Source organism: Perognathus longimembris, chromosome 9 (genome assembly GCF_023159225.1).
Source record: "Perognathus longimembris pacificus isolate PPM17 chromosome 9, ASM2315922v1, whole genome shotgun sequence".
In the NCBI taxonomy this organism is placed as follows: Eukaryota; Metazoa; Chordata; class Mammalia; order Rodentia; family Heteromyidae; genus Perognathus; species Perognathus longimembris.
Genome location: NC_063169.1, coordinates 31,534,933 through 31,549,248, shown reverse-complemented (window position 1 = coordinate 31,549,248; position 14,316 = coordinate 31,534,933). Strand labels below are relative to the sequence as shown.

The window sequence follows — 14,316 nt, the reverse complement described above, 5'->3', positions numbered from 1 at the left end:
TCATTTCAGAGACCTGTCAATACAATCTGGATGTGCCTCACAGAGCTAACAAAAATCCTTGCCCCCTGCAAAAGGTATATTTATTATTTGTTGTGTTTCCCTCCAACTCATGATGTGTCTTTGGAGAAGAACTGTGCATTTTATATAATTTACCAAGGACAGTTTCAAAATGCATAACATCATCAATCTCCTTGACACCTCCTCTAATGACCTCATGGTGTTGTCAGTTTTGCCAATTGCAAGCCAACCATCAGCCCATAGCACACCTGCTCCCACCTATTGTTTGGGTTGTGAAGACAAGAGAATTTAGGGAGAATTCATCCTTGAAAAATTTCCTCTCTAATTAAGTCAACAGATGTTGTTTGAAGTCTACACCTGGGGAACTTTATCAGTTCAGTTTTCAAAAAGAAGAGGAATTTAGATCTGCCTTCATGATAATTGTTCGTTCTTCATGTTTGTTTTAATTTTGTGCTGGTACTGAGGCTTGACCTCACAGTCTCAAGGGCTTGGGTAGCTTTTTTGCTCAAACTAGTGCTCTACTACTATAGCTACACCTTCATTTCTGGTTTTATGGTAGCTGACTGGAGATAAGTGTTACTAACTTCCTGCCCAGGCTGGCTTCTAACCAAGATCTTCAGATCTCAGACTCTTGAGTAAGTAGGATGACAGGCATGAGCTATCAGAGCCCTGTGTTTCTCCTCCCTCGCTTCCCCTTCCCTCCCCTTTTTCTTCCCCTCCTCTCTCTTCTTCCTCCTCCTGCTCCTCTTTTTCTTTATCAATATAGTACGTGAAACTCTATCTCCAATTAACTAACCAAAAGCTAAGCTGAAGACATGGTTCAAAGTGGAGAGCACCAGCCATGAGCAAGCAATCTGGAAAGAATTATTAAATGGGTGACACTGATCAAGATGCATCATACTTATAGACTGATATGTGGACTTGAAATCCCTTTGTACAACTACTTCAAGATAAATTACACATAAAGTGATTTAAAAAAGAAATCTGGCCTGGCACTGGTGGCTCACGCCTGTAATCTTAGCCATTCAAGAGGCTGAGATCTGAAGATCCTGGTTCAAAGTCAACCTAGGCAGAAAAATCCTAGAGACTTTTATTTCTAATTAACCTGCACAAGGGGTTGGTGGAGGTGTGGTTCAAGTGTTAGAGTCCTAGTGTTGAGTGAAAAAGCTAAGCAAAAGAGGGAAGCCCTGAATTCAACCCTACTAGCAGCTCAAAACAAAACAAAACAAAAGGAAAATTTAAAAATCAACCAAGGACCAGCTAGCTGAGGGAGAGAAAACCAAGGTGGCAATCTTGGAAGATGGCCAAGAAGAGGATTTCTACTTCCTTCTGAAGCAAAAGTGACACCCAGTGACCCAACCAGGCTTTGCCTTCTTTTTTTGTTTCCTGCTCGCCTTGCCTATGAATACTGATTAAATTCAATATTGTAAATGAATGCTAATGTACCTTTATTATTGCAGTTGCTTAAGTTATAACATAATCAGAATATATATGGAAAGTTAGGCAGCTTGAAAGTACACAGAAAAAAAAAGAAAAAGGCTACATAAAGAGAATATTTTCTTTTTTGTGGAAGAATAAATTAGGAGAAAATATTTTAGTGGTAGTTTCTTGTTAGTTTCTAATCAAAGTATTTAATTACCATCTTGTGATTGCCAACATTTGTGATAGTTATAATTTGTGAGCGAATTATCTATCCATTGTTAAGTATAACAAGTTCCATTAAATTCCTAGATCAAAATTTATATACAAAAAATCAGATTCTTAAAGACTTTGATTTTTTAAACTCAATCTCTCAAACCCCTCACCTACTTTGACAGTTTTAGTATCTCAATTAAATATTTTATGATGATAGTACTTAAGATAAAAATATAAAAGCTAATTTATACTGACATCCCTTCATGTAATATGTTCCCAAGCTGAGTTATTGCCAAGTAGAAGCATATCAGTGAATGCAAGCATTTCTTAAGCAAAGAGACTTCCCAATTTTTCTCACTCTGGTCATTCAGCTTCTGCTAAACAATTTATATGAAATACTGTCTCTTTAATTTTCTAAGACTAATTTCCTATGATCGCTCCTTTTATTTCATTCTTCAATTCAATTTAGTACCTGCTATGTTCTGTACCAAGCAATAAATTTGGAATACTACACCCAATTATAATTTATTTTAATAACTGCACATCTAAGGGATTATCATGCCAACAATCTAGAGACCTATTTCTTCTTAGACTTGGTTTTTGGTTTTATTTTCCATCTCCTATTTAACAGGAAAGTAGTACATCTGATGCCATATTGTGCTGGATTTCTAATTGCCTCTCACAACCCTGATATTGTCTTCTGCTAGGTTTATTAAATGACATCATCCTAAAAGGACTCTGGGGGAACTATAAACACAATACACACACCTCCACACACACTTACACCAAACACACATACACATGTATTCCACAGACATACATATGTGCAACACATATACATGTACACACACACGAATACACCACACACACACACACACACACACAAACACACACATATTTGACCCTATTTTTGATGTGGGATAAAAGAGTTAAGGGATTACCATTGAGGGCTCTTCTTTCAGATTACATAGAATTCTTTATCAAGTCAACTAATAAGCAATATGATTTATAAATTCAGAAACTCCAGATAGTAGCAGTGGATGTTGTTGGTGAGGCTTCAAAGTATTTTGATAAGTAAATGGATTTCAAGGGTTATTAAAAGGGGTTTAAATGATGTGGGATTTTATATTGCTAGTAGTTTGCATTACAGGGGCATTAGAGACATTGCCAAATAGAAAAAGAAGATGGAGTGAAGAGAATGATATAAATGAAATAAATGAGACAAAGAAGAGACACAAGCACATTCTACAAACATGCTATAAAGAAAGTTATGGATACGATCTTACAGGAGTGGGTTACAGAAAGGGACAGCAAAAGTAACACAGTGTGAAAGAAGAATGTATTTTTGGTGGGAGGAAATGGGAGAAAATAGGAAATGAATTAAGGGCAGAGAGAGACCAGATGGTTATTGTATTAAGCCAAAAACCCAAATACGTCATGGACTCAAATCTTAGCTGCAGAGAGCCAGTGAGGTGGGAAAAAAAAGCCACAAAGGAAAAAAATTCATTTTCATTATTAATCTATTTATATCATACTAAAATATACTTGGAATGGATTCTTCAAAAAGCAAAGGAAGAGATGTTTACAGCAGAATTAATACAGAAAGTATATGCTAGCATGCTTGCCACACAAGTCAATGGAAAGAATGTGGTTGAACATATAGACACTGGAGCTTCCTCATAGCCATGATAAAAAGGAAAACTTGTAATTTGTAAGAGATCTATAGAGCATCATCTAAAATTAAAGCACCTGATAAATATTTGACAGAATAAATTTTTCTGCTCAAGAGAAAAATAGCATAGCTTTTTGTGATAATAGGAATAAAATAAAATCAATATTGATTTCATAATAAATAGGTATGTGAACACCTTATCTTCCAATTCTACTGTTTTTAAAAATTCATTTTATTGATCAGTTGCATTTGCATAAAGATTATGCAAAAATAAAATATAGAATTAATATTATGAAGTTAATTCTCCTTTCTGCCTTCAGCCCCAAAGTCTCTTACTTCTTGCTCCACAAAGGACAAGTTTAACAATTCCTTGTGTATAATTAAAGATACACTTCACACAGACACAGACATTAATACTTATAGTAACACACACACATTCACACTTAAATCCAAATGATAGAATGGCACACATATCATATGACGCCCTTTTATTCATTTAGCAATATATCTTAGAAATGATGCATAGCACTTTGTGAATCTTGAATTTTATTTAATTGGTTTACTTGATAACTTATCTTCTCCATGGATGCTTCCCCCCCACCCCCCGGTCCTGTGGCTTGAACTCTGGGCCTTATTGCTGTCCCTGAACTCATTTTTTTCAAGACTACAACTTGAGGCTCACCTCCAGTTTTGGTTTTCTGATGGTTAAGTGAAGTCTCATAGACTTTCTTGCCCAGGTTGTGTTTGAACTGAAATCCTCAGATCTCAGCCTCCTGAGCAGCTAGGATTACAGGTATGACCCGCCAGCGCCCAGATTCCATTGATGCTTTTGTTCCCAGTTGTCAGTATTACTTAGTGTGAACATGAATACTATCACAGGCATGGTGAGGCACATCTTTAATCCTGGCTACTCAGTTGGATTATCTAATTCAAGGCCAGCCTAGAGGTCAGAGTGAATTCAAGGCCAGCCTGGAGAACTTAGCAGAACCCTTTATCAAAATAAAATAAAAACTGGCTTGGATACAGCTAAGGGATAGAGCAGGTGTCCATTCCTGGGTTTAATCCTCAGTACTGAAAAAAGAAATCCTCTGTAAGGTTTTTCTGGTGCTTATGTGTGAGAGCATATCTACAAGAAAATCATCCAGAGCAGGCTTACTAGACCAAAGAAGATGCATGTTTAAAATATTTAGCAATTACCAAATTCTATTATCAAAGGAGAAAAACAATTTATACTCTTTCAAGTAACAAATGAAAATGTCTATATGTCAAATGATACATTACTGCTTTATATAACTTACAACATTCTTGTCACTGTCTTGGAATAAGAAAATATTATTATTCTTCATTTAAAATGTGATAACCTAGAAGTGGAGGTTCAAGGGGTAGAGTGCCCACTTTGAGGGAAAAAGCCAAGCAAGAACTCAATGGCCTGAGTTCAAGCTCAAGCACTGACATATAAAAAATTAAAAATAAATAAATAGGAGGGGAGAATGCAGTCATAATATTCAATGCATATCCTATGACATTAAGAAAATTGGTTGAGGGGTTAAATTGCTAGAGGATGGGGGAGAATGATGAAAGTGATGACATTGAAAAACTGATAAACATCATAAACTGATTTGTTGAATGGGAACTTGTTTGGACAACTACTCAGATAATTAAAATATGATGTGAATAAAAAGGAAAAATAAAATTTAAAAAAGTCAAGTAAAATAAAATAAAACAGAGTTAACTGAAGCACAGAAAATTAAGCAAATTGACAGAAATCACAAGGAATTGAAAGAACAGAGAGCTGGATTCAACAGTCTTTGCTTATCCAATATGCTATGTGGGCTTCTTAAATTTCAATCCCAATTCTTTCATTTAAAAGCAATGACTTGGCAAGTTATTTGCTTCAGATGTATTGTTTACATATAAGTAGAAAGATAATATTAGAGATATATTTAGAGATATATTTTAGAGATATATTTAGAGATTTAGATTTAGACATATATTTAGAGATATATTTTAAAGTATTAGGAGAATAAAATTAGCTAATAATAGGAAAATCTCATGCATCAGGAACTAAGGAAATTTAAAAATCTCTTCCTTCCTATAGGGACAGAATGAATCACAAGGAAGAATAAATTATTTCCCCCCACAAATCCTTTTCAGGGGCAGAGAAGTTGAAGAGCCACTGTGACCTATTTTTTTCATGCTAATGCTAACACACCAAGCCATAAGAAATTAGGTACTCTGATGCAACACATTGTCCTCCCCTCCCCTTTTCTTTCTGAAGACTTCAAATCTGATTGGTTTGCCCTTGGCCTAGCTCCTTCACACAGTGCTATACAATATTTCCAGCAGCTAGAAACCTAAGAGCTGGTTGTTAGGAGAATTGCATGGAAGTGGCTTTCCCACTTAGTAATCTATTCAGAAGATTTCTGAGAATTCTATTTCCCATCATCTAGTTGCTAGCTAATGATAAACTGCAAACAAGGGCAAATCTGATGTTTTTATTTTTTTATTCACTTGTATCAGTTATACAGGGGATTGGATTTCTTTTTTTTTTTTTTTTTTGGCCAGTCCTGGGCCTTGGACTCAGGGCCTGAGCACTGTCCCTGGCTTCTTCCCGCTCAAGGCTAGCACTCTGCCACTTGAGCCATAGCGCCGCTTCTGGCCGTTTTCTGTATATGTGGTGCTGGGGAATCGAACCTAGGGCCTCGTGTATCCGAGGCAGGCACTCTTGCCACTAGGCTATATCCCCAGCCTGGATTTCTTAATACATCTCTACACTGAACTCCAACCAATTTCATTCCATATATCACACTTTCTGTACCCTTCTAAGAATTAACATCTATAACAGGTTACCTTGCTATTTACATCATAGCAAATAATCTGTTTGGACAGTATTCAGTCTTCTTTATCTTCCCCAGGCACAACCCCTTCTACCAGTCCCCACCCAACCACAGAGACTTTCTCTTCCCTCCCAACCAGCACAGACACATCAGAGCCAAGGAAATAGAAGCCATGGTTGTGGTTTTGAATGTTCAGTAATTCAGAGAAGACTTTGCTGAGACTTGGACAAAATATTTTCACATTCCATTGTTAAATCTTGTATCCTTTAATGTGATAAGGCAGTTGTGTGGATGGTGATAGAACAGCATGCCTTGCAGGCAATCCCAAAGGAGATTCTTGCTTCCCACAGAGCAATTTGTAAAATTGATCTGTAATTTGATACACAAAATTGCTGGGGTAGGTGGAGTCCCTGTGTTGTGACCACTGGGATTTTGTAAAGCTGATTTCTTAATATTCAACCTTCCATGCTTGCTTCTCCTCTAGGGACTTGGATGGTGGAAATGCTAACTGTCCATTCTGAGGCAGCCTAAAGTGGATCTTCTCCTTAGGATTCACAGTCTAAACCACATCCAGATGAGTTCACTTGAGAGTGTGCAAGATTCCCCTATATGACTTCACTGAAGTAGCCTGTCTCTCCTCTGCTTTGAATGGTGGTGTAATCAGCCCAAAATAATAAGCAGGATTTTGAGCTGACATAAATGGCTTCACAATAACTCCAAAAATTCTCGGCCATACCAAAAACATCAAAAAATCATTAAAAAGGGAAAAAGAAAACTTCTGGACAATTATGCTGACTCTGATTTCACTTTTCACCTTTATCTGATACATTAATCTGTCCTGAGAGCCCATTTCTTCCCCCTCATAGCAGTCCTCATTCATGTCCCTAACCTATGGACATCTAACAGTCAGGAATAGTAGGAGGCTCAGATATTTACCCATTTATTGTTTAACAAAAGTATTTACCAAGGGCCAGGCACTATTCAAAGTACATAGTGAATAAGTCCTTCTCTTTTTTCTTTCCTCCCTTCTCCTCCTTTTCCTTCCCTCCCTTTCTCCACTCCCCTCCTCTCCCTTCATTTTTTCTCTCCCTTCCTCTTCCTTCCCCTCTTCTCTCTTCTCTTTTTCCGTTCCCATTCTCCTCTCCTCTTTCCCTCCCTCTCTACCCTCCTTCCTCTCTCTCCCTCTTTCCCTTCTTCCTTTCGTCCTTCTTTCTTGTTTCCTTTCTCTCCTTTTGTTCCTCCATTTCTCATTTCATACCTTCCCCCTTTCCTCCTCCCTTCCCTCCTTTCTTTTTTCTTTTTCAGACACAATTCCTTTTTACATGGAAATTCTAATATTTGTCTTTAAAAAAAAACTAGGTTAGGGCTGGGGATATAGCCTAGTGGCAAGAGTGCCTGCCTCGGATACACGAGGCCCTAGGTTCGATTCCCCAGCACCACATATACAGAAAACGGCCAGAAGCGGCGCTGTGGCTCAAGAGGCAGAGTGCTAGCCTTGAGCGGGAAGAAGCCAGGGACAGTTGTGCTCAGGCCCTGAGTCCAAGGCCCAGGACTGGCCAAAAAAAAAAAAAAAAAAGGTGAAGATTTTAAAATACCAAACCACAAAGTCATATAGACCAAGGAGTGCTTTAGTATACAGAAGAATTCCACATAATAAAAATGTGGAAATGAGAAGTAATTGTATAATATATTGGCAAAAAATAAAACAAGGACAGAGACTCTGTTCTTTCCATCAGTGCTACCATTACTGCAGACTTACAGAAGTGTTTCAGAGATCTGTACAAAGGAAATCAGTCTCTGCATATCCCCCAAATTTGGTTAATCTGGATACTTTACATTCATCTGTTTTAGTTTAAGATAAATATAGTTTATTTTGGTATTTTCTTTATTCTGATTGAGCTAGAACAGTTAGGCCATGCTTTATACCTGCTCTCATCTCATCTAACATTATATACACATATACACATACATATGTAAATATTGTGATAACCATCAGGGCAGGAAGTCCCACACCAGGCTGACAGCACTGCCATGGTGGCACTTCCAAGAGACACTGCTGCAAGGCAGCAGGGTGGCAGAGGGCCAGAGCATATATATATATATATGTATGTATGTATGTATGTATGTATGTATGTATATATGCTATTCGTGCAGAGGAAAAGGGGGACAGAGGGAGGAGAGAAGAAAGCAGAAAGCGGAGGGTGGTGCCTGCTGGTGGTGCCTGTGAGAGGAGTGTAGTGGAGCAGTATCTGAGCCTGCTGAAAAGCCTGAGGCCTGTGAAGAAATCTGAAGCTTGAGGTCTATGGAAAGGCCTGAGGACTGTGGAGAGGCTCAAGGCCTGAGGCCTGCAGAGAGGTGAGGCCTGAAGGATAGAGGAATAGAAAGAAGCTTGCTCCTTTGGAGGTTTGGAGGTTAAGGCTGTTGGAGGTTTGGAGGTCAGAGCTGCTCTGGGTTCTGGGTTCTGGACAGTTATCCCAGGACAAGGTAGTTGCAGGCCAGTATTTGGAGGTGGAGTCTGTTCTAGTTCCAAGTTGTAATTAAAGCTCCTTTGTAAATAAAACTCTTTTCTACACCTCCATGGATTTTTCTCTCTCTCAGGTTATTACAATAGGTGTGTACATATACACATACATGGTACGTACATACATGTATAAGTATATAAGGATAGTATAAGTATATATGGATATAGATAGGAAGACCCACTTATGTATCTAGAACTAGAAGGAAACATGGAGAACCGACCATAGCTAAGGTTGCAGTTGCCCTGGGCAACTGTCCTGTCCTAAGGTGAGCAGTGACAGTTGGAATTGGAGAATGAGAACCAAGGGTGGTTCCTGGGATCTAGCAGACCCTAGTCAGGTTTGAAAACATGGAAGGCAGGCTCTTCCTGAAGGAGTTTGGAAGTCAACCAGATCCCTAAAAAACTGTGTTTATAGAAAAATTTAGAACCAAGAAAAATGAACAGACTAACACATCTTAACCCAGAGGAACCTGGGCAAATGCCCCTGGCCTGAGGCCTAGCCCATGGGCATAGATGTTTGACAACACTGTAATCACAGTTGTATGAGGGCTGTTGGTTAGTTTGTTTGCTTCTCCAGAAGGTGCAAGAAAGAAGGTGCAAAATCACTAGACAAAGAAGTGTGAGGAAAGAGAAAGAAGGAAGATTTCACACAAATTGAGACTTAAGAACAAAATTTCAAAACACATGAATAATTCTACTGCTGTTAAAATAATTCTGTTAAAATGCAACAATTGGATCATAACTTTAGTCCTGGTAGAATTTTCTGGAGCTACTTCACCAGGATGCTGAAACATGTTGTTGGGAAGCAGGGAGTTCAAGGGGAGGAGCACAGGGTAATGGAGAGAGGAAAAGTGGTGGTGATAATATTTAATGGGCATGTGAAAATGGAACCTAGTAATGTGAGGTGATGGGTAGGATTGGGAGAGATAGGCAAAAAAAATGGATGGAAGGGTAACATTATACTTGTAAACTGAATTAAATTCCAATTGTTCAGCTACTTAAAGACAATAAAAAAAATCTAAAACAAAAAATTAAAAGGAACATCATGGACAAGACAAGCAACTAAGCAAACAATAGACAAATGACATATTAGGGAATAAATCTCCATTAAAAACTTTAGAATTAGTATAATTTAAATGACTAAGGGAGACCTCATTCATTTCCATCGTCCTCAGGTCGCGCAGCTCCGGCTCTTGTCCCTCCGCTGCTGCTGCCCCCACAGAGGCTTCGTCGTCGTTGCCACTCCCAGCGACGATTCTCTTCACTTAGTGCCCCATCAACCGCAACCATTGACGCCATGTCGAGTTATTCGAGTGACCGGGACCGCGGCCGGGATCGAGGGTTTGGTGCGCCTCGATTTGGAGGGAGTAGGGCAGGACCCCTATCTGGAAAGAAGTTTGGAAATCCTGGGGAGAAACTAGTTAAAAAGAAGTGGAACCTTGATGAGCTCCCCAAATTTGAAAAGAATTTTTATCAAGAACATCCTGATTTGGCTAGGCGCACAGCACAAGAGGTAGAGACATATAGAAGAAGCAAGGAAATTACAGGGAAAGGTCACAACTGTCCAAAGCCAGTTTTGAATTTCTTTGAAGCAAATTTCCCTGCAAATGTCATGGATGTGATTGCAAGGCAGAACTTTACTGAACCCACGGCTATTCAAGCTCAGGGATGGCCAGTTGCTCTTAGTGGATTGGACATGGTTGGAGTAGCACAGACTGGATCTGGGAAAACGTTGTCTTATTTGCTGCCTGCCATCGTTCACATCAATCATCAGCCATTCCTAGAAAGAGGTGATGGGCCTATTTGTTTGGTGCTGGCACCAACTCGAGAACTGGCCCAGCAGGTGCAGCAAGTAGCTGCTGAATACTGTAAAGCTTGTCGTTTAAAGTCTACTTGCATCTATGGTAGTGCTCCCAAGGGACCACAAATACGTGATTTGGAGAGAGGTGTGGAGATCTGTATTGCAACGCCTGGAAGACTGATTGACTTTCTAGAGTGTGGGAAAACCAATATGAGAAGAAGAACCTACCTTGTCCTTGATGAAGCAGATAGAATGCTTGATATGGGTTTTGAACACCAAATAAGGAAGATTGTGGATCAGATAAGACCTGATAGACAAACCCTAATGTGGAGTGCGACTTAGCCAAAAGAAGTAAGACAGCTTGCTGAAGATTTCCTGAAAGATTACATTCATATAAACATTGGTGCACTAGAACTGAGTGCAAACCACAACATTCTTCAGATTGTGGATGTATGTCATGATGTAGAGAAGGATGAAAAACTTATTCGTCTAATGGAAGAGACCATGAGCGAGAAGGAGAATAAAACCATTGTTTTTGTTGAAACCGAAAGAAGATGTGATGAACTTACCAGAAAGATGAGGAGAGATGGGTGGCCTGCTATGGGTATCCGTGGTGACAAAAGTCAACAGGAATGTGACTGGGTTCTAAATGAATTCAAACATGGAAAAGCTCCTATTCTGATTGCTACAGATGTGGCCTCCAGAGGGCTAGATGTGGAAGATGTGAAATTTGTCATCAATTATGACTACCCTAACTCCTCAGAGGATTATATTCAACGAATTGGAAGAACTGCTCACAGTACCAAAACAGGCACAGCATACACTTTCTTTACACCTAATAACATAAAGCAAGTGAGCAACCTTATCTCTGTGCTTCGTGAAGCTAATCAAGCAATTAATCCCAAGTTGCTTCAGTTGGTCGAAGACAGAGGTTCAGGTCGTTCCAGGGGTAGAGGAGGCATGAAGTATGACCGCCACGACAGATACTCTGTGGGCAAAAGGGGTGGATTTAATACCTTTAGAGACAGGGAAAATTATGACAGAGGTTACTCTAGTCTGCTTAAGAGAGAATTTGGGGCAAAAACTCAGAATGGTGTTTACAGTGCTGCAAATTACACCAATGGGAGCTTTGGAAGTAATTTTGTGTCTGCTGGTATACAGACCAGTTTTAGGACTGGTAATCCAACAGGGACTTACCAGAATGGTTATGATAGCACTCAGCAATACGGAAGTAATGTTCCAAATATGCACAATGGTATGAACCAACAGGCATATGCGTATCCTGCTACTGCGGCTGCGCCTATGATTGGCTATCCAATGCCAACAGGATATTTTCAATAAGACTTTAGAAGTATATGTAAATGTCTGTTTTTCATAATTGCTCTTTATATTGTGTGTTATCAGACAAGATAGTTATTTAAGAAACATGGGAAATGCAGAAATGACTGCAGTGCAGCAGTAATTATGGTGCACTTTTTCGCTATTTAAGTTGGATATTTCTCTACATTCCTGAAACAATTTTTAGGGTTTTTTTGTACTAGAAAATTCAGGCAGTGTTTTCACAAAAGTAACTGTACAGTGATTTGAAATACAATAAATGAAGGCAATGCATGGCCTTCCAATAAAAGATATTTGAAGACTGAAAAAAATAAATGACTAAGGGAAAAAACTGAGTAAAAGTATATATATATATCCATATATGTGAAATATATGTTATATATGTACTTAAATACATATTTATATTATATATGTAATATATTGACTTATTTCATTTCTGAAAAACTGAACTGAAATAACCAGGTATATTAGAAAGCAAACTGACGAGAACTCCAGGAAGTAAAAAATACCCCGAAAACCTTCTATTTAGAGTCAAATAATTCAAGAGTTCAACTTTGAAAGAGAAAATGATAAATTGGAAAAAAGAGAATAAAATAGGAACGAATGTTAAGTAGAGAGATCCTATACCCAGTATGCCTGTGGTATTTCTTTTTATAAACTCCAAAATTCATCATTTATATTTAGATATAAATTATATAGGCATCTATATACTAGAATACATGTAGGCTAGACTGAAAAACAAATAGAACTGCTAACAGGAAAGCATAGACAGAAAAGAGCTGTGAGTTTTTCAAAACTGAATAAATGCATGGCTCCTCAAATTGAAAGTGAACTGTAAAAACCAAGAAAGATCTATGAAACTATACTCACATAGTGAACACATTCGCCATAGTGAAGCTGCAATACATCAAGAACTAAGAGACAGTGCTGCCAGCTACCAGGAGAAAAGACAGATTGCAAACAAGCAATAGTAACTAAACGTTAAACCAAGGGAGTTTCTCATCAGCAACAATAGATGCTGCAAAGCAACTGAAAAAATATACCCATACAATAACCAATATATTATCATTTACCCGGTGATAAAAAAAAAGGTACTTGAAAGGCCTATTCACCTGATAATAGGTTCATGTTTAAGTCTTTGGGTTTGAGAGGAGGATTAAAATAGGCTGGGGATATGGCCTAGTGTTGAGGCCCTGGGTTTGATTCCCCAGCACCACATATACAGAAAATGGCCAGAAGTGGCGCTGTGGCTCAAGTGGCAGAGTGCTAGCCTTGAGCAAGAAGAAGCCAGGGACAGTGCTCAGACCCTGAGTCCAAGCCCCAGGACTGGCCAAAAAAAAAAAAAGAGGATTAAAATAAGTAAACTGAGGATCTTTTGTTGTTTTGTGGAGGGGGAGGGCATGTATATGTGTGTGCCTGTACTAGGGCTTGAACTCAAAGCCTTGATCTCTTGCATTACAAATAAGAGAAAACAATCTTCATAACTTCTCATTTGTGCGCATTCATACAAAACATTGCACTAGATAGAGCAAACGAACTAAAAAAAAAAAAAAAAAGAAAGCCTAAAATAATCCTATAAATTCTGAACACTCTTCAACTACTTACTTAGGAGATTAATAGTCTCGATCTTAAATTGGTTTTGTTTTTATCAGTAGCGTAAATTCTGTTTATCACATTCACTTGAATAAAAGAATACTAACACTCACAGCATGGAGTATTACTAAATTGTAAAGAAAATGAAATCCTATCATTTGCAGGAAAATAGATGGAAGTGGAAACTATCACAAGTGAAATAAACTAGACTGAGTAAGACACCCCATGTGCTATATCATAGACAAAAATCTACACCTAGAAAGAAATGACAGGAATGTAAAATGTGGAGACTGTTTGGGGGTGGGAAGCAATGGGAATGGAGAGGGTGAAAAAGAATGTGAGCGTGAATATGATCAATGTACTTCATACACATGTGTAAAGATTGAGTAAAGAAATCTGTTTGAATTGTTTAAAAATGAAGTAGGGATAAGAGAGTAATGAGGTAGTTTAAATCAAATATATTTCTACGTATGCATTTAATGTGTGCATATAATGTAACAGTGAACTGCCCTTATAAGTTAATATATGCTAATAAAAAACGGAAAATACAAAAAAATCCTAACACAAATATGTATGCTCATAAACTATTGCAACATGAAAAAGCTTAGATATTATATGCCCCAATCTTCATGATAGATAATAGCCAATTGAAATGATACTCCTAAAGTGAAAGAGTAGTGATAGATGCAGAAATAAGATATAAAACTGATAGATTCTGAATCTATTGCTCTCAAATTTCACACACACAGACACACACACACAGACACACACACACACAGACACTCCTCTGCATAAAGAAGTCAACTGATTCAATTGCTGTCACTTAAAATAATGAGTCCTTACTCTGGGCAATAATATAAAGATATAATATTACATGATATGCCTCAGAAACTTACATGTA

At 38.1% G+C, this 14,316-nt stretch overlaps 1 protein-coding gene across 1 annotated transcript; it reads left to right on the top strand.

Moving 5' to 3' along the window:
• Positions 1-9,941: 9,941 nt before the first annotated feature.
• Positions 9,942-12,133, top strand: LOC125357169 (probable ATP-dependent RNA helicase DDX5). The gene is given in 1 exon segment (XM_048353899.1): positions 9,942-12,133. A coding segment is annotated over 1 exon segment (1,845 nt). The 5' UTR covers positions 9,942-9,980; the 3' UTR covers positions 11,826-12,133.
• Positions 12,134-14,316: the final 2,183 nt, after the last annotated feature.